The 25,093-nt window shown below is 48.4% G+C and overlaps 3 protein-coding genes across 6 annotated transcripts in view; 2 read left to right on the top strand and 1 right to left on the bottom strand.

The window, feature by feature from the left end:
* skila (SKI-like proto-oncogene a) overlaps positions 1-7,503 on the top strand; it is a 20,956-nt gene extending 13,453 nt beyond the window's left edge. For 2 of the 3 annotated variants that reach the window (XM_024274480.2, XM_024274481.2), the window contains exons 3-8: positions 932-1,024; positions 1,216-1,304; positions 2,670-2,806; positions 3,336-3,679; positions 3,841-4,071; positions 5,040-7,503. In XM_024274480.2, coding sequence (XP_024130248.1) covers positions 932-1,024; positions 1,216-1,304; positions 2,670-2,806; positions 3,336-3,679; positions 3,841-4,071; positions 5,040-5,294 — 1,149 coding nt within the window. In that variant the 3' untranslated portion in view covers positions 5,295-7,503. The remainder of the gene's footprint in view (positions 1-931; positions 1,025-1,215; positions 1,305-2,669; positions 2,807-3,335; positions 3,680-3,840; positions 4,072-5,039) is intronic. The other variant, XM_024274483.2, reaches the window with a different exon arrangement.
* A 567-nt stretch (positions 7,504-8,070) lies between these two features.
* nadkb (NAD kinase b) lies at positions 8,071-17,051 on the top strand. Of its 2 annotated transcripts, XM_024274487.2 has the most exons (13): positions 8,072-8,282; positions 8,408-8,534; positions 10,648-10,935; positions 11,015-11,098; positions 11,509-11,638; positions 12,556-12,664; positions 12,858-12,943; positions 14,127-14,229; positions 14,325-14,488; positions 16,055-16,154; positions 16,219-16,376; positions 16,449-16,531; positions 16,600-17,051. In XM_024274487.2, the coding sequence occupies exons 2-13, from the start codon at positions 8,524-8,526 to the stop codon at positions 16,757-16,759; spliced, it is 1,476 nt and encodes a 491-aa protein (XP_024130255.1). In that variant the 5' UTR covers positions 8,072-8,282; positions 8,408-8,523; the 3' UTR covers positions 16,760-17,051. The 2 variants fall into 2 exon arrangements, with proteins under 2 accessions (XP_024130256.1, XP_024130255.1); XM_024274488.2 differs by lacking the exon at positions 8,408-8,534 and having other exon boundaries at positions 8,071-8,282; positions 16,600-16,759.
* A 13-nt stretch (positions 17,052-17,064) lies between these two features.
* Positions 17,065-25,093, bottom strand: part of sec62 (SEC62 homolog, preprotein translocation factor) — a 10,379-nt gene continuing 2,350 nt past the window's right edge. The window contains exons 2-8 of the mRNA XM_024274489.2: positions 23,165-23,273; positions 22,909-23,014; positions 21,269-21,452; positions 20,789-20,884; positions 19,377-19,437; positions 19,165-19,284; positions 17,065-19,089 (exon numbers count right to left, since the gene is read on the bottom strand). Of these exons, the coding sequence (XP_024130257.1) occupies positions 18,515-19,089; positions 19,165-19,284; positions 19,377-19,437; positions 20,789-20,884; positions 21,269-21,452; positions 22,909-23,014; positions 23,165-23,273 (1,251 nt within the window). The 3' untranslated portion in view covers positions 17,065-18,514. The remainder of the gene's footprint in view (positions 19,090-19,164; positions 19,285-19,376; positions 19,438-20,788; positions 20,885-21,268; positions 21,453-22,908; positions 23,015-23,164; positions 23,274-25,093) is intronic.

Genomic DNA, 25,093 nt, shown 5'->3' on the forward strand with positions numbered 1-25,093 from the left:
CGCGGCGCTGCAGTGCTGCCTCTTGGATGGAAAAAAGGAAAAACCTCCAACCAGGAGTGTTTTCAGACGGACGAGCCCCCGCCCCCCCCGGGCTCAGTCCCACCTGCAGCGGCTGTCCTGCATGCTGTGACACATCAGACATGTCTGTGGGGGGGGCGACATGAAAGCAGCTCTGCAGATTTTAATTGCGTCCTCCCTGCAGAACCAATCCTGGTTTCTTGGTTTTATTGTGAAAATATCAGACATCCTGTTTGCAAACTCCTAGGGAGCTCCGCCTCCACGCTGCTGAGGTCGTCTGATGATGAAGACGTGCTTCGGCGCTGAAGACCCTCATGTCTGTCACGGTCTCGCTCTCGCCGTGTCCTCCGTGCTGAGGTGACCTCACTGGAAATTCCTCTGACCTTTTCTGGGTCTCAGACTCTACTGGTCTCCTTTGTCTGAGCGAGTCCTCTTCAGAATAAAACGCCGCTGTAGCGGTCAAGCAGCTGCTCAGAGCTGTGGCGCCGAAAAGGGGGGGGAAAGGTGGCTGATTCTAGGGGCCCAGCCTGAGGGGGGCCCACAAAGGCCTCTAATGTGCCTCTGTGTTAGGGGCCCCATAAAAAATGTCATGGGGCCCAAAATCCATATCGGCGTCCCTGGCTCAAAGCTCAGGTAGATGAACACGGATCATCACACCTGCATCACATCTGGACCCGTCCAAACAGGACAGCTGCTCCCTTTGAATCTCTTTTATTTTGAAAATAGCGAACAGCCATATATCCTGGGTGACTTCCTGGTCCTTGTTTTATTTTGAAAATCAGATCTCTGAAGAGTTTCCTAAACATGTTTGATGCAGATTTCTCTGTAGAAGACGAGTAACCGTCTTTCTAGGGTGACTTCCTGTCTCTGTCTGACCTCTGACCTCTGACCTGTCTCTCTCTCTGTGTGTCAGAAGACGGGGGAGGAAGAGGAGGGTCATCTGAGGAAGAGTTCTGCAGATCTCTGCTCCGCTAACAAGCTGGACGAGGCCGAACCTGCCAGAAAGGTAAGTCGAAGCCCCGCCCCCGACCGTCTGTACCCCCCACCCCTCCCCACAGAGGTCAGCCCTCACACACTGTTACACCCCCCGAACTGTGTGTGTTTGTGTGGTCATCTTTGTGACATTCGCTTGTGTCTGAAGTCTTTTGTGTTGCTTTTGTGTTGCAGTCATGTGTTTGTGCGCTTTGTGCTCCACAGGGGAAACCGTCTCCCCCCGCTCTGCTCTACAGCCGGGTCTTCACAGACATCAAGGAGGAGCCAGGACACCCCACCCTGGTCCATCCCAGGTACTGCACCTGCCCTGCTCCTCTCCGGCTGCTGACACCCCCACGCTCAAAATCAAGGGCTAAGAGTTTAATGAAAAACGACTTTTTAAATTCTTTTTTCTGTTGTGTTTTACTGTGATGTGAGCAGACCTGTATGGAGCTGAATTAGGGCCAAATTTATTTGAAACCCCCCAAAAAAACAAATTGAAAAAACGTTGGTGTTTGGCCAAAAAAAGTGAAGTGTCTAAAACTTCTTTCTGTTCTATAATATGTTTAATTGTTTTCAGCTTCAAATGTTTTTTAGGTTTCAAACTCAAATTTTCCATTTTAAAATTTTCACTTTACAACTTTTTTTTTGTTTGTTTTCGAATCTGAACATTTCAGTTTCAAAAAAGCGTCTATAGTGAAAAAGGTCTCCCAGTTCGAACATATTTCAAAGGAATGAGGTGACCCGTGTAACAAGAGACGTTGATTTTCCAGGTGTTTCCATTTTTTGTGTGTTTTTTCTCTCTTGAGCCACAGTGGGAAGCCACCTTTGAATGCAAATGGAGAAAATTATAGGTAGAAACGTCATTGTGAACAATACAAATGTTAGAATTCACATTTATGATTTTAAGTTTTTATCTAACTTTGTAATTTTGTATGGTACTGATTTGCTCTAAATGTTAATAAAACAAGTAAAAAAAAGAAAGTGGGAAAAAAGATTGGAAAAAGTAGTTTTTGAAAATGAAATTTTGAGTTTTGAAACCTGAAAAAAGAACATTTGAAGCTGAAAATAATTAAGTTTGTTTTAGAATAGCAAAAAGTTTTGGACATTTTTTATTTTTTTTTTGGCCAATCACCAACATTTTTTTTCCATTTGTTTTATTTGGGTTTTAAATAATATTGGCCTTAATTTAGCTCCATAGACCTGTGGTGCTGAGGCTTCTGGGTAATGGAGTTAGGCGTTTTTTGTCTCATAGAAAAGCAGATTTAATGCTTAAACTCTCACACTCAGTCTACCTGTTTTTTTCTAATTTTGCCCCCCCCCGTCCTGAGGAAACCTTTGTTTAGAAACGCCTCACCAGAGTAAACACGTTAATCCTGCAGGGATTACAGCCTAGAATTAGGGGTTTATGCTGCTGTGGTTGATGAACTGAAGGGGGGGGGTCACCTGTCAGCCAGCCTCGGTTCACAGACAGTACCGGCTCTACTGGGCTGTCAGAGTTGGGCACTATTTTTTGGAGGGGAGTGTCAGCCCCCCGCCCCGGTGTTGATGCAAACGGGAAGTCATGGCCTGGTTGGAGCTGTCATGTGGACCCCCACCCCCCCACCAAAGAAAACAGATCAGCTGCTGCATCTGTATGTCATGTGACTGAAGGACCCGCCTTTTCTCTCCCCCCCCAGTTACTACCTGTACACCTACGATAAGATGGTGGCCCCCAACGTGTCCCTGCGGAGGGAGGCGGAGATGAACCCCGACATGCTGGGGGCGCTGCTCAAGCAGCACTACAGCCGCAGGAACCCGGACGAGCCCCCAGTTGGTGAGTGAGCAGAAGTGTTTCTACATCCATGAAAGTCCAACAGATTCCAGATCAGCTGGAAGTTCTTCAGCGATGATGGAAACTGAGTAAAGTTCAAGGAAAAACATGAAAGAAGAATAAAGAAACGTGACGACATTTAATGTTAAGAAACTTTATTAACTGAACGATGAAACACAAGATGCAAAGATGTCATTGTATTAAAAATAATGTAGCACACAGTGACCCCCCCCCCCACTTTGATAGCGGCGATAAGCCCCGCCTCCCTTCATCTTTCCACCCTTCAAGCAGCCGTCTCCTCCTCTTTGATCTCTTATTGAATGTAATAGATGCCTCCAACGTTTTTCCCATGATGCACTTCTCACTCAGAGGTTCCGCGGTGGGACGGAGCAGGAGTTAGCAGAGCTCCCACACAAACGCGGGGGGGCGGTTCCTGTGCGGGGGCGGGTGTTGCGGAGCGTCGGTGGGGGTGCGCGTCTTGTACTTCCTGTCTCTTAACCACTTCTCCCGTCCGTCTGGCTCTCCTCCTCAGATCTTCACGCGTCCCCCCCCCTCATAGAGGAGGCCAAGTCCCACGGCGCTGAAGCCGCCTCGGCCTCCGAGTGCCAAACCCAGGCAGTTTCCATGGAAACCAGCAGCCCCGTCTGCAGGAAAGCCACCCACATCCCCCCCCACAGCCCTGCAGCCCCCCCTCTGCCGCCGTTGTCCTCGGTAACGGAAGCAAAGGACACGAGTTCTTCCGCATGCGGCGCCGTGGCGGCTGGGGGGGGTCCGGAGGACGACAAGGACAGGATCGTCGTGGAGATCATCCAGATGTACAGCCGGCAGCAGGAGAAGCTCAACTCCACGCTGCACAAGCAGCTGCAGCTGGAGATGGTGAGCACGCCCACACGCCGGACCGTGACCCCCCAGTGTCTGTAGCTGCTGGGGGGTCAAACATTCATTAAAGAACGAATAAGAAGAGACCCCCCCAGGAGTGCTCATGGTGCCAGACTTTGGGTCGGCTGCTGGTCCTGACTCGGTCTCTGATTCCTCAGGAGCTGGAGGCGCTGCGGGGGGGCGAGGCCGCGCGGCTGCGGGAGCTGAGCGCCGAGCAGCGGGAGCTGCGCAGCGAGCTGGAGGCGGTCCACAGCGAGCAGACTCGGCAGCTCAGCCAGGCACGCCAGGAGCAGCTGGAGCTGGAGACGCGGCTGGAGCAGCTGCGGCAGCAAGCCTGCGCCTGCGAGCCGGGGGCCCAGCGCCAGCAGGAGGCGCACTACGCCGCGCAGGTGAGGGGCGGGGCCAGAACAGTCATGCAGGTGTTCCACTGACCGTATCTGAGAACTGGACTGAGTGAAGATTGTTTATTTTCGGCTTTAAACAAATCAACTTCATTCAGTCGGATTTTTTTAACAATGCGGACGCCGCCATGTTGGAGCCAGACACCAGTAAGCTGTGATTGGTCGGAGTCGGTCTGAGTCATCGTTTCTATGACAACCACTCTCACCAATCAGGAGTGAGTTTGTTGGAAGGCCACACCCCTACCCCTTGAAATAGAGCTGCACAACATCTGTCGATCAAATATTTGGGCCAGCAGGCTCCGCCTACTTTTATGAGGCATCTGATTGGTCAGTTTATAACTTGAATAACTTAAAAATATCAGAAAAAAATAATGATAATCAAGAAGATGTTAAAGAGTGATCCGGCCCTCAGAGTAATTCTGTGTTATTATTAATGACCTGAAGTTATCTTGTGATCCTTATCTGTTCGCTTTTTGGACTATTTTGGTATTTATTAAGATGTTTTACTCTGTTTTGGAGCTTAACTATTTCAGCTACATGCTAGCTGTTTTAACTAACCTATGTTTTTATTTTTTGTATTTTAAGGCTAATTTGTCATTTAGCTAATACTTTAGCTGGCTATCAGCTTCAGTGTTTTTAGCTATCAGTTTCAGCAAATTCAGCTTCCAGCATTCACACTAACATTATCACAGGTAGTGCTGCATATCTAGTTCATAATTATGCATTTTGGCCCCTTGTGTGATTGACACTGACACCTGTGGTCACTGCGTTCCAAACAAGTACTTCCTGTTTCAGTCCAGTTCTCTCTATACAGTCAGTGGGTTTAAGGTGGACTCCCTCAGACACGATGACGGTTCTGCACGATCCTTCTAAGAACTGAGTGTGGGTTTTGGCGTTCGGGGGTTTCTGGTGGTTCTCACTCTGAATCCCGTCTTCCTTGTGCCCCCCTCCCCCAGCTGTCGGAGCTGCGTCACCGGCTGGAGCGCGCCGAGGCCGACCGGCAGGAGCTGCAGGAGGAGCTGCGCCGGGAGCGGGAGGCCCGGGAGAGGCTGGAGTGCACCATCGCCCAGCTCAAGCAACAGATGGCACAGAACGGCCTGATGGGAGGCAGCCCCTCTCCCCCTCTCACCCCCTCCACCGGACCCCCGGTCACCCACTCCTCCCCCTCCTCTTCCTCCTTGGCTGAGCCTCCGATGTCTGGCCAAAAGTAGCTGCTCCTCCTCCTCCTGAAGCAGAAAGGAGCTTTTATCTTGTGCACTCCCCCCCCTTCATTTCAGCAAAGAACTGACTTTTATTTTGAAATTTGACTTTTCTTTCTACTTCTCTCTGAAAACAGTATTTAAAGATTTGTGGGCATGTGCGTTTGAATTAACTTATAGTTTCTACTGAACAAACAGCTGCTTGACAGACAGGAAGTGACCAACCAATCACTGACTCCGTTCTGTCCCCCCCCCCCCAAACTCTGGTTTTCCTGGAGTGAGAGACTTGCTTTTGGACGTCGGCCCCTCCCCGACTGAACACAGTCTGTTTTTCTGAGCTCTTTAACCAGCAGTGACTGAAGATCCCGTCAATCATCAGGTGTCTCTGGAGAAGCCACACCCTCCAGGAGGCGGATGTGGGAGGAGCTAACAGTGATGCTTGAAGTGACTGTTCTTTTTCACCCCCCCTGAAATATTATGGTCTGGATTCCAGACGGATTCCTGTCCCCCCTCCCTCATGTCGTCACTTGAACCAGTAGCCACGCCCACATTAGTGCCAAAGCTGCTTTTCTTTACCCGAGTGAGGCCGGCCCCCAAGTAGCCCGTTTTCTGCCTGGATGAACAAACATCCTCATCCAGGCAGGCTGGAGGGAAGGGGGGGCACTCAGAGGACAGGACCCCCCCCCTTTTTGTTTCAGAATGAGGGCAGCTGCTGTCGGGGGGGCCCTCTGCTCACCCTCGGGTGACGTGGCTCTGACCCCCCCCTCTCACCCACACAACCCCAGCTCCGCATCGGGGGGGCTCAGGAGGACGTCCAGCCCTACAGAGCGGACTTTTATGGCGCCGGTTGCCGGGAGAAGGCGCGGTTTACTGCAGCTCCGCCTGTAAATAACGGCGTGGTGGGAGTGGCTGAACGCTACGCTTTCTTATGCATCTGCTACTAATGCAAACTGACAGACATCCCACTGTGCTCCATCCTGTTCAGAGGAGCCCCCCCAAAGAGCGGGGAGAGGTCCTAAAGCCAACCCCTAGAGTCCTCCGACGTCCAGCAGACCTTTATTCTAAGAAGATATTTAACACATTAATGAAAGATTTATATCTCTGTAAATACGGTAGTCCTAATATATGAGCTGTTCTTCTCTAGATCCTCCTTTTCATTCGGACCAGAACCGAGGCGGCCGCCCGCCTCCTTCTTTTATACACAAACCGTCTCCTCAGACGTGGGGAGTCGACGAGTGGATGTGGGGGGGGTGAGGGGCACGGTTTTCTCAGCCAAATAGGAAAACGAGACTCGGTCCCGCCCCCTCCTCTTCCTCCTCTTCCTCCTCTTCCTCCCGTCTTTCTGAACTGATGCAACTGTTCTGTGGATTTTATCATAACAGAGTTTTTTAAAGTGTAGTGTAAGCCTTTCCGCTCTTGGTTAAAGCCCCGCCCCCAGAGCCGCGCCGCAGAAGGTTGTGTGCATGTTTGTTGTCATCCTGTCTCACAGCCACACTTTGGTCTGTTTTTAGCCGCAGAAATGATTGACAGACGTCAGGACGCTCTCATGCAGGAATCTGAACCGGTGCTTTTTCGCGGTTATCCTCCCGCCAGAGGGGGTCTGAGAGTACGCCCTTTGTGTGGGGGGGTCGTTAACCGCTGACTGAAGCAAAGACAGAGTCTGAATCAGTATTAGTGAGAGTTCACCATGAGCAGGCGTAGAGAAATATCTCTTTTTGCTCTTTTACGCTGACAATAGTTTGCATTTGTTACGCTGGGGGGGGATTTCGCCAAACGAAAACTTGTTGCAGAATACTGGCTTTGCCGTGGGGGGGCAGTGATGGGGGCGGACCCCACTCCTCACTGTTTACTGTGTTTCCAGATAAAGATTTGGTTGCTGGACAGACCCCCCTCCCCCCCGCGGCGTCCGTCTCCGACCTTTCAGAACTTTGTTGCCAATACTACAGTGTGATGAGAGTTTTGTTCTTGCATGAATAGAGACACTGTTCTCCTACCTCATGTTGTGATATAAGATGTTTTTTAAACAGAGGACACTGCATCCAAATGTCCACCATCCATATTTACTAGTAGACCACGTCCCTGTAAATGCTCTTAGCCGATACCTCAGTTGTATTTAGTGTTTGTTCATTTGGGTTTTTCCTGGTTTCAGATCCTGTAAATAAACTCTGTATAGACGATGAACTTGGATCAAATTCAAGTAAAGTTCTGTAGTGTCAAAGCCGCTCGTGTCCTGTGTTTTTATCCTCTGAAGTTCTTCACAAAGATGATTATGAAGAGAAAAATCATTAAAATCAGGTCTGAGTCCACTCCAGGAAGGAAGGTTTCTACAGAAAGGAGCAGAAGGACACGCAGGAGCTCTGCAGAACCATGCAGGTGAAAGAGGAAGCTCCCTCACCTGGACATGCAGAAACACGCCAGACGGAGAATGAATGGTGAATGATGGAGACCTTCACCTGCAGGAGCTCGGAATGACTCTGGTGACAAACAAAGCTCTAATTCATCCAAAGCGACAAAGTTACTTTTGAAATAATTTAAACTTTTTAAATAATTCTGGAGACACTTTGTGGCAGCAAATAGTTTCCAGATCTCTCTGCTAAAAAGAAAATCATATGAAAGAGAACAGATCTTTCTGCTCAAGAATCTCAAATAAGAACTTTGAATCTCCTTTATCTTTTACCCTGAGACCCTCAGACTCCAGAGAACAGGATGTTCTATTTTCCTCCTCTGCGGATGCAGTTCCTAATCTGTCCAGCAGGGAAAATCACGGCGCTGTGTGATAAAGCCGCACCGGGCATGCGCACTGAGTGAAAGGTCACGTGCCCAGCGGTCATGCTGTGTCCAATATCGACACTTTAAGGTGTTTTTACCGTCCCGTCGCCCCAGAATAAAGCCCGGGAGCGTCTCAGACGCAACAGGACCGTCTTCCGTCGACACCGGCTTCTTTAGAAAGAGTCTGAAACGTTCCTCCGGTTTGTTTAGAGGCTCGGGAACTATCGCGAGGTAACGAACCCCGGGAGCTAACGGTTCCCTCTGTACCGGGTACCTGTGGTCTAAAACGTCTCGGTGTTTATGGCATCAGCTGAGATGATGATGTTTGTTTACTTTGCATTTTGGTTTGTTTTCAGACGGATACAGTTTGACGTCCTCGCGCTCCGACAGTAAAGCAGATTGTTGATCAGAATGATGTAATCTGGGAGAATTAACCCGAGATTCTCCACCGAACCTGAAGCGGGATTATTACATGACAACGAGGCAAATTCACCCACAGTTTAACCCAACGTGTTCATATATATCATCAACATGTCTGATGTTTAACTCCTCCTCCCAAATACAACAAAATATTCACATTTTAAAACTGCGGTTATTTCATAACTTGTTTAAGTTTTTGAGTTTTAGAGTCTGTTTTACATCATTTTTATTCCTGACTTTAATGCTTTGGTATCATTTAAGTGCAATGACTTGATAAAAATACTTAGTCAGAATGACTAAGGAGGTTTTTATTGAGCGGACTTCCTGTTTTAGTCCTGACCCTTTTAGACAGGTCATCATGAAGTGGACTTCCTGTTTTAGTCCTGACCGACCCGGGTCATCATGAAGTGGACTTCCTGTTTTAGTCCTGACCCACCCGGGTCATCATGAAGTGGACTTTGGTTTAGTCCTTCTCCTCCCAGGTCATCATGAAGTGGACTTTGGTTTAGTCCTTCCCCTCTCAGGTCATCATGAAGTGGACTTCCTGTTTTAGTTCAGACCCTTCTGGGTCATCATGAAGTGGACTTCCTGTTTTAGTCCTTACCCTCCCGGGTCATCATGAAGTGGACTTTGGTTTAGTCCTTCCCCTCTCAGGTCATCATGAAGTGGACTTCCTGTTTTAGTCTAGACCCCCTAGACAGGTCATGAAGTGGACTTCCTGTTTAAGTCTAGACCCTCTTGGGTCATCATGAAGTGGACTTCCCAATTTAATCCAGCCCCTCTCAGGTAGTCATGAAGTGGACATATTTTTTCAGTCCAGACACCCTCTTGGGTCATCATGAAGTGGACTTCGATTTAGTCCTTACCCTCCTGGGTCATCATGAAGTGGACTTCCTGTTTTAGTCTAGACCCCCCCTAGACAGGTCATAAAGTGGACTTCCTGTTTTAGTCCGGACCCTCCTGGGTCCTCATGAAGTGGACTTCCCAATTTAGTCCAGCCCCTCTCAGGTAGTCATAAAGTGGACTTATTTTTTTTTAGTCCAGACACCCTCCTGGGTCATCATGAAGTGGAATTCCTGTTTTAATCCAGACCCTTCCCGGTCATCATGAAGTGGACTTCGATTTAGTCCTTACCCTCTTAGGTCATCATGAAGTGGACTTCCCAATTTAGTCCTTACCCTCTAAGGTAGTCATGAAGTGGACTTATTTTTTTTAGTCCAGACACCCTCCTGGGTCATCATGAAGTGGACTTCCTGTTTTAGTCCTTACCCTCCATGGTCATCATGAAGTGGACTTCGGTTTAGTCCTTACCCTCTCAGGACATCATGAAGTGGACTTCCTGTTGTAGTCCTTACCCTTTTAGACAGGTTATCATGAAGTGGACTTCCTGTTTTAGTCCGGACCCTCCTGGGTCATCATGAAGTGGTCTTCCTGTTTTAGTCTAGACCCCCCTAGACACATCATAAAGTGGACTTCCTGTTTTAGTCTAGACCCCCCTAGACACATCATAAAGTGGACTTCCTGTTTTAGTCCGGACCCTCCTGGGTCCTCATGAAGTGGACTTCCCAATTTAGTCCAGCCCCTCTCAGGTAGTCATAAAGTGGACCTATTTTTTTTAGTCTAGACGCCCTTTTAGGTCATCATGAAGTGGACTTCCTGTTTCAGTCCGGGCTCTCTGAGAGATGTCATTATGAAGTGGACTTGGAGTTTTTGTCCAGATTCCTTACTTTGGTTGCTTCACACTGGAGCCACATCCTTCAGAGATTTTTTTCATACTTGGACTGTAAAAATGTGACGTTGATGAAACCTCTGGTAAACACACCTCAGGTGTTTCCAGGTATTAAACAGACCTTGTGTTGTAAAATGTCATCATGTGTGCCCCCCCCCCCCCCCCCCATGTCCCTGTGTACGCCTGGTTGGGACTCAGTCATGTAGAGGATGAATCAATACAGAAAAGTACACGTTTCAGGGTTGCTGTGTTCAAACAAATGTTCTGGTTGTTGGTGTTAAACTGCTTCAGTTTCAGTAGAAACTTTCTGCAGATGTTTGGTGACCTTTCACCTGTTCTACCTGTGAGCAGTGAAGCAGTTTGCTGCTTTAAAGCGCTTTATTTTTGAAGGTCTAACTTCAAAGCCAAACTTTTCCTTGAACACACTTCCGTGATGCTTCCTGTCAGGATGGAGAACGCCACCGGCAGCCCGCCATCCAGGCCGCTGGCCGCGCCGGACAGGAGCGGGGTCAGACCCGCCGCCTCTCCGGATCTTCACTCAGACTCACCCCCCAAGCACAAGGAGCGCCCGTCTAAGTCGCCAAGGAGACGGCGGGAGGGGAAGCGGTCGCAGCGGAGGGGGGGTGGTCACGAACAGCTGCTGTGGGAGATGGAGCGGCGGAGGTTGCCAGGCCAACAGGAGCACGCTGAAGCCTCCGCTCCGTCGTGCGACGCAGCGGAAAGTTCCCCCCGGAGGTCAGAACGGCAGGTTCCCGGCAGGTTCCCGGCGCTCCGGACATGCTCTCACCTCCTCTGTCGTCTCTCCCGCCCACAGAAGAGCCCACTTCCTGCATGGACCGTACCCGGCCACTCACTTCGGACCCAAAGCCTGCATTCTTCCCAACCCCACGTCTGTGATGTAAGTCTCTCTGAACTTTACGCAGACCGGCGCCGCGTCCAGGACGTTGACTTTGGAAGCGCCGTAGCTGCAGATAAGATAAAGCCAGAGTAGTCGGATTGGCTGCTCGGTTGATCGGGACGGCTCACGTGTCGGGACAGACCACCGACCCAGTCGCCTGATCTCAGGCTGAACGTGGTCTGGAGAAAATGCCCATCATGTGTCACAAAAAGAAGAGGTAAAGAAAAGCTTTTCTTTGCTCTTCTTGTTTTTGGAGTTTGACCGGATCTCCGGATCGTTCCGAGGAGTTAATGAGTGACGCAGCAGAAGGAAGAAACCGAAGCGGTTACTCCAGAAGACGCTCGTGCAGCAGCAGAAACACCCCCTCCACCTTCCGCTGCGGTGATGCCAGCACCTGCTCTGTGTTTCAGGCACATCCAGGACCCGGCGAGCCAGAGGCTCACCTGGAACAAACCTCCCGTCAACGTCCTGGTCATCAGGAAGATCCGAGACGAGAGCCTGGTGGAGCCCTTCAAGCAGCTCTGCAGGTTCCTGGTGGAGGTACGGAGGAACCCCGGAAGGTTCTGCTGGTCTTCATAGAAACGGGAGCATCAGTCCGCGTTTAATCAGGGGTCCCCAAACGACAGGCCCGCGGGCCGGATCCGGCCCTCCTCCACATTTGGGCTGGCCCCCCCAAACACCATAAATCTTTTCTTTTGGTAACCACATAGAACGTGACTTTTTAGTCCATCCTGCTGCAGTCTGAACGAGAGAATATTTATCGGTTTATTAGTCTTAATGCTTTATAGGGATTCACTTTAATTAATTTATTATTATGTTTCTTCCAAACATTTTTGGATGTCCAGAACTCTTCATCTCTTTCAGCTATTTAAATATTCAGCTCTTTCAATGCTAACTTTTCTAGACTGTTTATTTCTAGAATATTTTAGCTAGCTTTCGGCTTCAGTGTTTCAGTGCACTCACACTAGCATTATTGCAGGTTATGCTATATATGTAATTTTTAAAAAATATTTTAGCTTTTTTCTGAAAATTACAGAAATGAATTATTTAAAATGTGGCTTTCTGAAAAACCATAAATGTTTAGGCTGTGATTGTTACACTTCCTGTTAGCCTCCAAACTGCCCCCCCCAACAGAGATTATAACAATCATGTGACCCCCACATGAATAAGTCTGGAACTCCTGCTTTAAATCAGATTTTAAATCTCTTCTGTAAAAACATTTAGATGTAAAACCTAAATCTCTCACGGAGAAATGCTTCTGTTTCAGGATTCCTTATTTTCTTACATTTTTCCTCTCCAATGAAGCAGACAGAGATTTCCATCCTAACTTCATCAGTCACATTTCCTCTTTGAGCGAGCGGACGCTGCTGCACAGCGGCCGCCATCTCGCGGCCGCCGTCTCGCGGCCGCCGTCTCGCGGCGCCTCACCTGCGTGACGCTCGCTGGTGTTTCTGCAGGAGAAGCAGATGATGGTGTACGTGGAGCGCAGGGTCGCAGACGACGCCACGCTGTCCAAAGACGAGGCCTTCGGGTCCATCCGGAACCAGCTGTGCACCTTCAGAGAAGGTCAGCCGCCTCGCCGCTCACGTCAGGTTTAGGGAGGTTTCCAGGTCACGACTCTTTCACAGGAAGTGACAGCCTGAGTCTGATGAAAGTAATCCGAGTAAAACAGGAAGTGGGTGGTAGCGGTCTGGAACGCTCAGAACCAGCAGATGTTTGTGACGTTTGGATGAATCACTCGGCTCTCGTGTGACTTCAGGATACGACGACATCTCCGACTGCATCGACCTCATCATCTGCCTGGGCGGCGACGGGACTTTGCTCTACGCCTCGTCCCTCTTCCAGGTAACGGATGCAGACGCTAGAATTTAAGGACGGAAAAAGGATTAATGCTTATTGAAAACATCGGTTGAACATCCAACATTTCAATGGGATTCATGAAAGTTTCCCTTCAGAGTTAATAAAAACATGTTTGGTGTTTGACTGTATCAGAACTGGACCGAGGAGGACCAGCAGGAAGCGGTTCTCCATCGGCTCCGACCAAATGAATTCAATTCAGACGCCATTTTTTTGGGGGGGGGCACCACCATGTTGGAGCCAGACAAGCACTTCCTGTTTGGAATGGAAGGGGGCGGGGCTGCTCGGTCCAGTCCTCTTTTTCAAACCAGGTTCTAACAGCAACTTTACTGTCGGTCTGAGTGGCGCCGGTGCGTTCGAGGACATCAGGAAATCCACCTGTTTTCTGCTGAGTGTTTTTAGTAACAAACATCGTTCTGATAAAAACAGATTTTACTGCCAAAGGTGGAACTTTGATAAAAGTTCACAAACAAAACGATCATTCTTTCATTTACTCTGTAAAAAAGGATTCAGTTCTGAAGGATCAGTTTGATCCAGCAGATCCCGATGTTATAATCCTGATATTTGTTTCTTATTTTGAAGGTTAATCCAACAGTTTCAGTTCAAGTTTCCGTGTGGACAGAAGAGAGTCTCATTCCAGTTAGTGTGTGCGTAATTCTTCATTTCTAACTCACACATGTTGTGAAATGATTAAATAAAAGAAAATACTAACTACAATTTATTCACACACAACTTAAAATTACAACGGCTGCAAACTAATTACACACAAATCTTTAAAAACTGCACATGAATCGCTTGTTACACACAAAAACACACTTACGCACAAACCTGTTGTGAGATTCTCTCCGTGTCTCAAAGATTCATCTGTAAGTGATGCGTTTAAATGCTGCTAGAATGCTGGGTCGTCAAAGTTTTCATTTCAGCCGCTTCAAACTTAGATTATATCTTAGAATAAAAATGAAAACGTATAAATCTGTTTTCAAACATTTCTCTTTGAAATAACCATGTTTGTACGAATGCACAATAGTAACGTATGAATCAACAGTTGTGCAGAAATAGGAATGACTCTCTTCTCTCTCCGTATCCGTGACTCGAACTCGCTTGTTGGTATGACGCTCCTCCAGGTGGATCGTGGCGCCGTCTGTCGCTGACTCGTGCGTTTCCTCTGCAGGGCAGCGTCCCGCCCGTCATGGCGTTCCACCTCGGCTCTCTGGGTTTTCTGACGCCCTTCAAGTTTGATTCCTACAAGAGCGAAGTGGCCAAAGTGTTTGAAGGTGGAGTGCAGCCGGCGGTGAAGCGGCGTTCTTGGCGCCGGCGGTGAAGCGGCGTTCCCGGCGCTCGGTGTAAAGGTGTGGTTGTGGGTCCTCAGGTAACGCGGCCATCACTCTGCGCAGCCGGCTCAAGGTGAAGGTGGTGAAGGACATGCTGCAGAGCGCAGAGCCGCCGCCGCCGCCGCCACCACAGGAGCACAACGGACTCCTCCCTCACGGACACACCAACAGCGAGGCGGGAAAGGTGACCCTGCAGCTGCAGGTGAGCAGGGGGCGTGGTCGGGTCTGAGGCAGTCCGTTTGTTTGGGGTCAAACACGCAGCTGCTGGCAGACGCAGGCCTTCTGCAGAGCTGTGGTTCAGCGTCTGCACCGTTTCCTGTTAGTCCCAGATGTGCTCACGGGTCAGGGAGGGGGCACCAGCTCGGTTTCCATGGAGACAGTCATAATAAAGCTCACAGCGCACGGCGAGTGTGGGATGTTGTGAAGTTCTGTTGAGGCAGTTGCCATGGCGATGTTGGCGTCAGCGCAGTGATCAGCAGCAAAGCGGTGTTTAATGATTCCCACTCGTCTGGCTCTGACGGAGCCTGACAGACGCCGCCGCCGCCTTCCTGCCTCCTCACATCTGCTGTTTCCTCCAGAGACGGACCGCTTTTAGAACAGGCGGAGGTCTCGTCATGTGCTGTTTGATGACGCCCTGCAGACTCCAGGGGGCAGACCTGAGCGCTCTCTCCTCATGTGGGTCGTGTGATGGCGTTTAGGCTCATCAGATGTGAAGCAGCATTCTGTCATCTGGCCCACAGGGGGCGCCACCTGAGGTAGAGGAGGATCAGGTAAACTGATTCAACTGTGATCCAGATCCAGCAGCTTCAGATCCATTATGATCAGCTGAAGGACCAGATCGCTCTTTAAAGTCCTCAACGCGGTCAGATCTACCCGAACCTGGAGTTTGATGAAGATCAATCATATTTAGAATAACCCCCTTAAAAAAAGATGTCACAGGAGGAGAAACCAAGAAAAACTGATGAGGCCAAAATCTTTTGTGGTTATTAAAAAAATGTAAATATTAAAATCCACCAACGAAACCAAGTTTTGAGAACATATTATGGGATGGCCTCAGGAGCTTCGATTTGGTAGAGAATCTGTAGCAAAATATGAAATGTTACAACTTTCACATTTTCACACAATATGAAAAAAATGTTGGACTAATCCTCAGTAAATTTCAGACTGAGCGCTAACTTAAGACCACAACCAAAGTCTCATTGACCTTTGACCTCAAGGAGAGACCGCCATCTTGAATTTAAAACCCTTTTTAATACAAGTTTAAACTCTTGGGAGTTCAGTCTATCGCCTCCTAACTCCTCGAGCATCTGTGGAAGTTCATTTGGGAAGAAAATGTTGGATTTTTTTGAGCGGCGTTAGCGTGGCGAGCTCGTGAAAGTGGCGTTTCCGTGTTTTTTTTATTATTGGTATATTGTGAAAATGTAATGCATGAATTGTCGGTTTGAGCTTAAAGAAATGCTTTAACACACTACGTGACCATATTAGGAATGTGGGCGTGGCTAACAGATTCTGTTGCAGAGGACATCCAGAGGTTTCCTTTTGCAGATGCTGTCCATAACGGGTAAACCGGCTCAGGTCTAGCGGAATAAATACAAAAGAGGACCGTAACATCAAAACTGGACACCAAGAGTGAAAGGACAGTTTAATAAATAAATGAGGGTCAGAGGGGGCGGGTCAGGGGGCCGGCAGTGGCGAGTCTGGCCGCTGTAGCTCCAGGAAGCTCCTCCTCCTGCAAACATCACCTCTGACGCTCCTCTGGTGTCTGCAGGTGCTGAACGAGGTGGTGGTGGACCGAGGGCCGTCCTCTTACCTGTCCAACGTGGATTTGTACCTTGACGGACGCCTCATCACGTCCGTGCAGGGCGACGGTGAGTGGAGAACGCCCGCCGACGCATGAAAACCCAGAAAGTTGACGCTCGCCTCTCTCTGCAGGCCTGATCGTGTCCACGCCCACGGGGAGCACGGCGTACGCCGCCGCCGCAGGAGCGTCCATGATCCACCCCAACGTCCCCGCCATCATGGTCACGCCCATCTGCCCCCACTCGCTGTCCTTCAGGCCCATCGTGGTGCCGGCGGGGGTGGAGCTTATGGTAGGACGGCGGTTTGGATCCAGTGAAACGATTAAAAGATCTGATCTGATCTTCGGTTTGTCGCGGTTCCAGATCACGCTCTCTCCCGACGCTCGAAACACGGCCTGGGTCTCCTTTGACGGCCGGAGGCGGCAGGAGATCCAGCACGGAGACTGGTGAGGAGGCGCGAGCCGCCGCCCCGCTCTGAGGGCGGTTCCTTCCTAACGCTCCGCTCTGGTTCCAGCATCAAGATCACCACGTCGTGTTACCCCGTCCCGTCCATCTGCTGCCACGACCTGGTGTACGACTGGTTCGAGAGCCTGGCGCAGTGTCTGCACTGGAACGTGCGGAAGCGGCAGGCCCGGCTGGCGGACATCTCCGACTCCTCCGACACGGAGAGCTGAAGGTCCTCCTGCAGGAGCGGGAGGGAGGCGGGACTCCACGCCATCGCCACATTCCACCGCAGCGCCATCTTCAGCTTTAGGAGAAAAGTTCTAGCATTCCAACAAACTACACGTGAATGTTCTGTAAGTGTCAGGAGAAGCTCCGCCTCCAAACTGTAAATGTGTACATACAGCAGAGGAATAAGGAGGTGATATTTATGTATTGGCAGATGTTAGCTGTAGAATCTGGATGTTAGAACCGGGTCGGTCGAAGCAGCAAAAATAAAACTGGTGGTTCCTGCGGGACAAACGGGTCGGAGGTTCTCTGCTTTCTACAGCTTTTATTGCAATGATAACATACAGACGTCAGAATTACACTCCGCTATCGCAGGAGACAATATAATGATATAGATCCGACCGGACGAGGAGGCTCCTCCCACCACGGCGAGCTGCGCGACGCTCAACATCCGGAGGGATGATCTGCGGAAAAGGTCCAAACGTTTAGAGGCGGCGCCGCCGCAGTGGCGGCGGACAGAGATGCACTTTGCCCATCCGAGAGGAAACAACAAAAATATGGCGGCGTCATCAACAAAAGCACGACTGGGAAAAATGAAGGTTACGTGGACAGAACGGCGGCAAGGTGTTCAGTTGTGACAAACCGCCGATGTCAGACGGTTTCACTCCAAACAAAGTTTCTTCAAAAGGTTTGAGAGTTTTATCTGATATTTCATAGAACTTCTATATAAAGGTACATTTATACTTAAATATCGTCTCTGCTGACACTAAAAGCCTCTAAGTCTTCTATGAAGGTTGGACCCCCCAGCTCCCGGCGGTCCGGCGGAGCTGGATTCAAAGTACTCTGACTGCTTTCCCATAATGCATTGTGCCGGGCTGAACAGGCCGAGCATCAGAACGGTTTCATTGAGACCAAAATCTTGAATCAGCTGCACCTTTTCTGTGCTTTTCTTCCTGTTGGTGAAAGATGCAATGACCCCCCCCCCCAGAACCACGTTTCTGCTGTTTTGGCACTAGACTGCTGTCCCACCCCCACCCCCTCCTCCTGGTTCACAGGAAGAGAACCAGGACCGGTACCTTGGAGCCGTCCCATCAGCCTTTGGGTTTGGTCCGCTTCAGCCGGTTCTGCTGCCGGAGAAATCTATCAGACGAGGGGGGAGGGGCTAACGTGGAAACTGCCATCGCAACCGGACTAGCAGGTTTGGGTTTGACCTTCAGCACAAACTCCCAATTTAGGAATGAGCCCGGATGACAGGAGGGAACGGGAATGAGCAGGAAAAGGAACGGGAAGGAACGGGGATAGGGATGAGAAGGAGCAGGAATGGGAACAGGAAAGAAGGGGAAGGAGCAGGAAGTAGTGGGGGAAGGAACAGGAAGTACCGGGGGAAGGAACAGGAAGTAGCAGGGGAAGGAACAGGAAGTAGCGGGGGGAAGGAACAGGAAGTACCGGGGGAAGGAACAGGAAGTAGCGGGGGGAAGGAACAGGAAGTAGCGGGGGGAAGGAACAGGAAGTAGCGGGTCTGACGGCTTCCTCGGGCAGCAGGTTCATTTAATATAAATTATATTTGGGAGCCAGGAAATCGATCCCTCTTTCGGAGACACTTTCGCTGCCGTTAGTCTTTCAGTGTTTTCCTTCCCAGAATAGTTTAGTGGAAGATCTTCAAAAGGGGGCGGAGCCTCTGCAGCCTCAGAGCCGCACTAACACGTCCTGGTGTGACAGCAGGAGGAAGGACAGAAGAGAGTGATGGGATCTGAAGAGGTTTATGTTTCTGCAGTCTGGGGTTTAGCCTCTCCTTTCCTGACGGGAGTCTCCTCCTCCTGCTGCTCCTCCTCCTCCTGCTGCTCCTCCTCCTCCTGCTGCTCCTCCTCTCCCCCCTCCTCCTCCTCCGTGTGCTGCTCCAGCTCCTCCCTGGTGATCATCTCAAAGTCGTTTCCGTTGCTGTGTTGGGAGCCTTCGTCCTCCCGCCGGTCGCTGTCTGTGTCAGAGTGATGCTCCGCCTCCTCCTCCGCGCCCCTCCCCCCCTCTTTGGTCTCCTCTTGACCGCCGTCTTTATTCTCCTCCTCTTCGTCCTCCTCGTCTTCATCGTCGGCGTCCTTCTTCTCGCTGTCCGACTTCTCCTCGCTGTCCGACCTCTGAGCTTTGGCGGCGCCGCCGCTCTTCTCGTCCGTCTTGTCCGAGCCCTTCTTGTCTTTGGTCCGCGGCCCTTTGTACTCGTGGGTGTAGAGCGGCCGGAACGAGTCGATGAAGCCCACGTCCGCCGTCAGGTTGGGCAGGAACCAGAAGTGGTGGCGCCCGCCCGTCACCAGCCAGATGATGAGGAAGAGGATGCAGCGAGCTGAGCAGGAAGAGAGTGAACGTGAGTGAGGGAGAAACCCGCGAGCTCAGACGAGTCAAAGGAGCGAGCACTGACCGACGGCCAGCAGCAGGATGCTCGCCACGAAGCAGCCGGCGGCCACGCTCAGGTAGTACACGCCCACCCGCATCTCTGCCGGCCACAGCGGGAAGAGCGTGGCGGCGATCACGGCGATCACTGAGACACAGAGAGGAAGAACTGCTGTGACACCGCCCACTCTGCAAGCCCCACCCACTCCACAAGCTCCGCCCTCTTTCCTCCAGACTTACCCAGGATCAGGCCCATGGCGAAGGTCTTAAAGTGAACCGGGTCGTAGATCCACACGTACACCTGCAGGCGAGAGACACCACGTCTGTGTTTTCCAGAAAACAAGCAGAACCGACCAGAACCGGCCCGACGGCACCGACCACGCTCTCATCTCACACTGACTCAGGTAAACAGCAGCTTCTTCACCTCAAGACGTCACCAAACGCTGCTGGAGAGGACTTACCTGATGGTGTCCAGGTAACATGAGCCAACAACGAAAAGGTCAAAGGGCCGAGAATCGAAATAAAAAATAAACTAAATAATCACAAATCTGGAAAAATTGATCGCCATTAATCATCTATTTTTAAGCTACAGTATCTGCCAGCCACTTATTATCACGATATGAATATTCATTATTAACCCTTTGGAGCCAACTAAACCCAGTTTTTGTCTATATTTGAATGTATTTTCGATTTGAAAGACTACCTGCTTGTTAATTTGATTTGAATCAGAACCTCTCCTGTGTGACACCGCCTTTATTTAGTCATTTTTCTGTTATATTCACACATTGAACATGAAATTATGCAGAAACAGAAAATTATGTCCAGAAAATAGGATTCATTTTGCTGAAAAGATGTTTAACAAACTGTTTTTAGAACATAGAATGAACGTTTAAGGTGTGATTTTATAAAAACAACAAGAATAAAATTTACCAACAAACTAATCAACTTTTTTTTGAATGAAATTACAAAAAAGTCCAGACTAAAGTCACACCAGGCAGCCCAGAGATAAGAGTTTCTTTCTGCTGTAAATCTGACATTTTCCTGAATTCTGTTTTTGTCATAACTTTGCTTTATGTTGTTTGTGAAAAATTAAACATTTTTTGGGAGAATTTTGATCCAGCTGGACTTCAGGTCGGCGGCTCTCAGGTGGGGGCGTGTCCGTCTTCTCTGAACTGCTCACCTTAAACGGCGTCGGTGGGCGGGACTTTCGCGGTGGACCGCAGAGTTTCCTCAGTTTTATTATTGTGGAAAATAACCATAGATTTCCTCTTTGGGTTTCTAACAGGAAATGGCTCCGTTTGGCTCCGCCCTCATTAGCAGGTGTGCTGCTGCATTCCAGCCGTCAGATTAAAGTTCGCTCCCCGCCTTACTTATTAAAATTGAAGATTACTTTTGTCCAAAACTACAAATAAATGTCATATTCTCCTTTAATTTAATAAAATCTCAATCACAGAATGTAAAAAAGTTGGTTTATGTTAGACGGAGTTTCATCACGCCGATCTCAGCTGCAGGTAGGACGCCTGAGGGCGCCGATAGATATTAACGGATTAATGATGTTGTATTCATCGCGTCAACATTCACAGTCAGAACACGTCTGGACATGAGGCCTCGGGGGTCAGAGGTCAAAGGTTACTCAGGAGTCCAGAGCTTACTTCGTTTCCGTCCAGAAACAGCTGATCCTCGTGCAGCTCCAGTTTAAACTTCTTCTTCACCTCCTTCTTCTTCTTGGGCGTTCCTGGACTTTCATCCTGGTGGAAGAAAAACATCCGGAATCATCTTCCCAGCAGCATCCGAGACAGTCCTAACGTAAAGCTGTCTGATCGATCTCTGATCGGTCTCTGATCGATCTCTGATCGGTGTCTGATTGATCTCTGATCGGTCTCTGATCAATCTCCGATCAATCTCCGATCGATCTCCGATCGATCTCTGATCGGCCGTGCAGCTTTAATCAATACTGACACGAAAACTCTGAGTTTGAAGTCGACACACAGTGGAAGCAGGAGTTGGATCACTTCCTGCCTTCACATTCTGACCCAAACTGAGACGACCAATTCAGCTTTTACTTTGAAAGGATCTGTAAACAATCCTGGATTTCCGTCTGATCTTGCACTCAGTAGTTCGAGGTCACATACACTTTTCTCCTTCTTGGTCTCGGCTGCTTTCGTCTCTTTCTTCTTCTCTTTCTCCTTCTTCCCCTTCTTCTCCTCCTCCTTGCTGCTGTCGCTCCTGGTCTTCTCCTTCTCCTTCTTGACGTCCTTCTCCGTCTTCTTCTTCATGACTTTCAGAGCTCGGTGGAAGAACTGCATCTTCAGAAGTCTGCAGAAGAGACCGAAGTGAGTCTGTTTAGGTCACAGATGCAGAAACACGTCCAGGTTTTAGTCTTTCTAGAATAAGGTCAAAGATTCACAACCGCGACTGCATGTTCACTCGGACGGCCAAACCATCATTTTAATAGTCGACTAATCACTGCTTATTATTTCTGATTAGTCGACCAATCGTGTGCAAAGTGGATGTAAAGCCCACATAAAAAATGAAGACAATTAAGACGACATTTGATTAAACTTTAAATGAATCGTGCAGCTTCTGTCCTTCGTTAGCTTCTGTTATTGAAACAAGATTAACTGTTTACCACCGGAGCTCCAGTGTTTGTGTGCTTTGATTTACTGTAACTTTTCACGATAATCCCAGTAGATTGTGAAGGAGAAAAGGCTCCAATCTACTGGGATTATCGTGTTAACGGTTGAAAAGTTAAAGATTTTGTGTTTCAGCGTCACGGCGATCAAATCAAGTTTCATCAAACAAATAAATCTGAAATATAATAACTGAAATAAATAACACTTAAATCCACCTTAAACTCTGTGGAGGACGGCAGGAAGTCACCCGCTCCGTGATTGGACAGCTTGATTTGTGGCCGTCCAATCATGAAAACGTATAAAGACAAGGAAATAACTCGCAACCACAACTTCAGGAGCTCACAGGGTTTTTAGCTTCACAAATAGAGCTGGGACAAACGATTATTTTAATCGTCGACTAAGCACAATCATTTTTTCCAATTAGTCGAGTAGTCGGGTAATTCTCAAACTGGATGTGAAGCTCACATCTTAACCATCATCAGCTTTAAACTAACTAAAAACTAGATATATAGCATTACCTGTGATAATGCTACTGTGAATGCTGAAAGCTGAATTTGGCCGCTGAAAACGCTGAAACTGATAGCTAAAAAAGCTGAAATTGATAGCTAAAGAAATTGATAGCCAGCTAAAATATTAGCTAAATGCCAAAATAGCCTAAAAAATGAAAAAGCCTGAGTTTGCTAAAACAGCTAGCATGTAGCTGAAATAAACAAAACTCCAAAATAGCTTAAAAAACCTTCATAAATGCTAAAATAGTTCATAAAGCTAACAGAATGCTATTATAACTTTCAACTTTACTACATTCTGACTCCATATAGTATAAAGTATCGACTAATCAACTATTTAATTAGTCGTCGACTATTTTAATAGTTGATTGGTCGACTAATTGTGCAGCTCTGTTCACTAATAATAAAAAGTCTAGAAAAAAACAAATTATTTCACAATCTTTTTACAGACGTGCAGATCTCTTTTTACACTTTGTTTGTGCAGATTTATTTAGCGGTTGGATAAAAGTTGATTTACGGCGAACACGAGAGCGTTATTCTAACATGGAGGAAATGGTTGAGCAGTATCTCAGAGTTCAAAGGCTGTAAAGGTTTAATGAACCGGAGCGTTCCGATTCTGATTCTGAGTCGGACCTGTTGCAGTAATCCACCACCGACTCCCTGGTGGTGAAGAGCGCCTCCTCGCCCTTCTTCGCTTTGCTCCACTTGGAGTCCAGCAGACAGTCCACCGCTTTGGAAGCTGAAAGAGACGATCACAGCAGAAGCTGAAGACGTTCAGCAGGACGCCGTTTCCATGGCGTCCTGGGTCAGGACGGCTGAAGAAGTGCAGCCTGACCCTCTGCAGGATTCAGAGGCCTCGCGTCCCGACCGCAGAGGGAGGCGGACTCACCTATGAAGTAGTCGACTCTGTGGCCCATCATGTTGGTGGACTTGGTGGGACAGTTGAAGCGGAGGTACTTGGCCACAGCCTTCTCCTCCTTGGTGGGCTCGCTGACCTCCTGCAGACGGAGACGAAGGACGGTTTGGAGCAGGAAAACTAACTTCTCCTCCGTTTGAGGAGGTGAACACTCGGAGTGAGGAGGAACGGCAAAGACGGTAAACAGAAGGTCTGATCCACATCAGAGGAACCGATAACGGATCAGCAGACGATGGTTCCACTAAATCCCATCACGGGTTTAGATGTCTGGTTTGGTTAAACATGGACTTCTCCTTCCCTCCTCGGCTCCTCCCATCAGCCCCGCCCCTGACGTGTTATCCACGTTTCATTTGGCTTCAGGAGTCTTTCCTGACAATCTCCTGCTGTACCCAGATCAGTGACCAGTGAATTATGGGTAGGAGGGCGCCCCCTTGTGGTGGCTTTTAATTTAACATCAATTGATTTCTCAAATTTCCATCAAAACAAAAATCTTTTAACCAAACGTTAAGATGTTTTTTTTTCATTTAAACAAATATCTGAGGTTAGTTAAGGAGAAACTCTTGAAAAAATTAAGAATATTATAAATATAACACAAAAGTTGGTAAAAGAAAATAAATTCCTTGATAAATATCTTAGATTTAATGATTTAATATTTTTTTGTTTTATAAACCCAGTTAAACTCTTTAGGAGAGCTGCCACAAACGATTATTTTAATCGTCGACTAATCACAGAATAATTTTTCTGATTAGTGACTGATGGATGTAAACACACATCTTAACCATCATTAGCTGTAAAGTAACTACAAATAAAGATGATAGTTAATTCAACTTTGAATGAATCATTCAGCTTCTGTCCTTCATTAGTTTCTGGAATTAAAACAAGATTAGATCAAACGAGGTCGACATCTGAAACGAGGAACTATCTTTCACTAGAGATAAAGTTTTGGTCTTAATGACTCAAATATAGAAAAAGTGCATTTTTTGGTGCTGAACGTTCACAACTTTGCTCAGCTTTACTACAATCTGACTCCATATAATATAAAGTAACTACTAATCGACTATTCAATTAGTTGTTGACTATTTTAACAGTCGATTAGTCGACTAATGGTGACAGCTCTACTCTTCAGACATACATTTCTGAAATGCCTTCAGCTGAAACCACCTGAGTTATTCCCCCACTGTAGAAATATCAACCATGCAGCAGCTTCTGTGTGAACTCATACATGACACAATGAAAAACACAACACTGATGCACCTTTTGTGTAAATCCATATAATAGATGAGCCGACGCCAACTTGAAACAGTCAAAAGTCCATCAGAGTGAGACAGATTGTCCCGTCACTCGCCGTTCGCTCTGCTGCCAGCGAGCTTCAACCACAGGAAAACTCTGGTTCTGACTAGGGGTGTGCCAAAATATCGATATTGCGATATATCGCGATATTTAGTCCTGCGATCGATTCTCGATGGGTTCTCACCAAGTATCGATATTATATTGTCATTTAAAGAGGCTGTTGCGCTGAGCGTGCGAGTCACGCGCCGGAACTATTGCGCAGGTGGACGCGCTCCGTCGGACTTTTAATAGCGATGCACGCGCTCGTTCGGGAGAAGCTCCGGTGAGATACAGGCTCTGTAGTGCGTGTGTGAAGCATGCCTACCTGTCAGCATTTATCCTCCATCTGTAGGAGATCCACCCGGTAAGAAGTGACTTTGTCTGAGCGCTAGAATGACAGCGATCACTTACTTCCTGTTTGCCGAGGGAACTGAGCGCGTGCTGCGCAGTTGTGTGTGTACACTTCAAGTAGCGTCGGAATTTTGGCTTTCATACACTTCAATGTTTAACCTGCTGCTGTACGGTGTAACTTTGATAAATTTATAATGTGACGTTTTCAAACAATGTAATTAC

This window comes from Oryzias melastigma, linkage group LG17 (genome assembly GCF_002922805.2).
Source record: "Oryzias melastigma strain HK-1 linkage group LG17, ASM292280v2, whole genome shotgun sequence".
Classification (NCBI taxonomy): domain Eukaryota; kingdom Metazoa; phylum Chordata; class Actinopteri; order Beloniformes; family Adrianichthyidae; genus Oryzias; species Oryzias melastigma.

Bases quoted from the DNA above. Each gene is read 5' to 3' on its own strand.
- nadkb (XM_024274487.2), top strand. The intron at 14,489-16,054 runs GTGAGCAGGGGG...TGGTGTCTGCAG, and splicing joins AGGTGACCCTGCAGCTGCAG to GTGCTGAACGAGGTGGTGGT. The intron at 16,532-16,599 runs GTGAGGAGGCGC...CTCTGGTTCCAG, and splicing joins GAGATCCAGCACGGAGACTG to CATCAAGATCACCACGTCGT.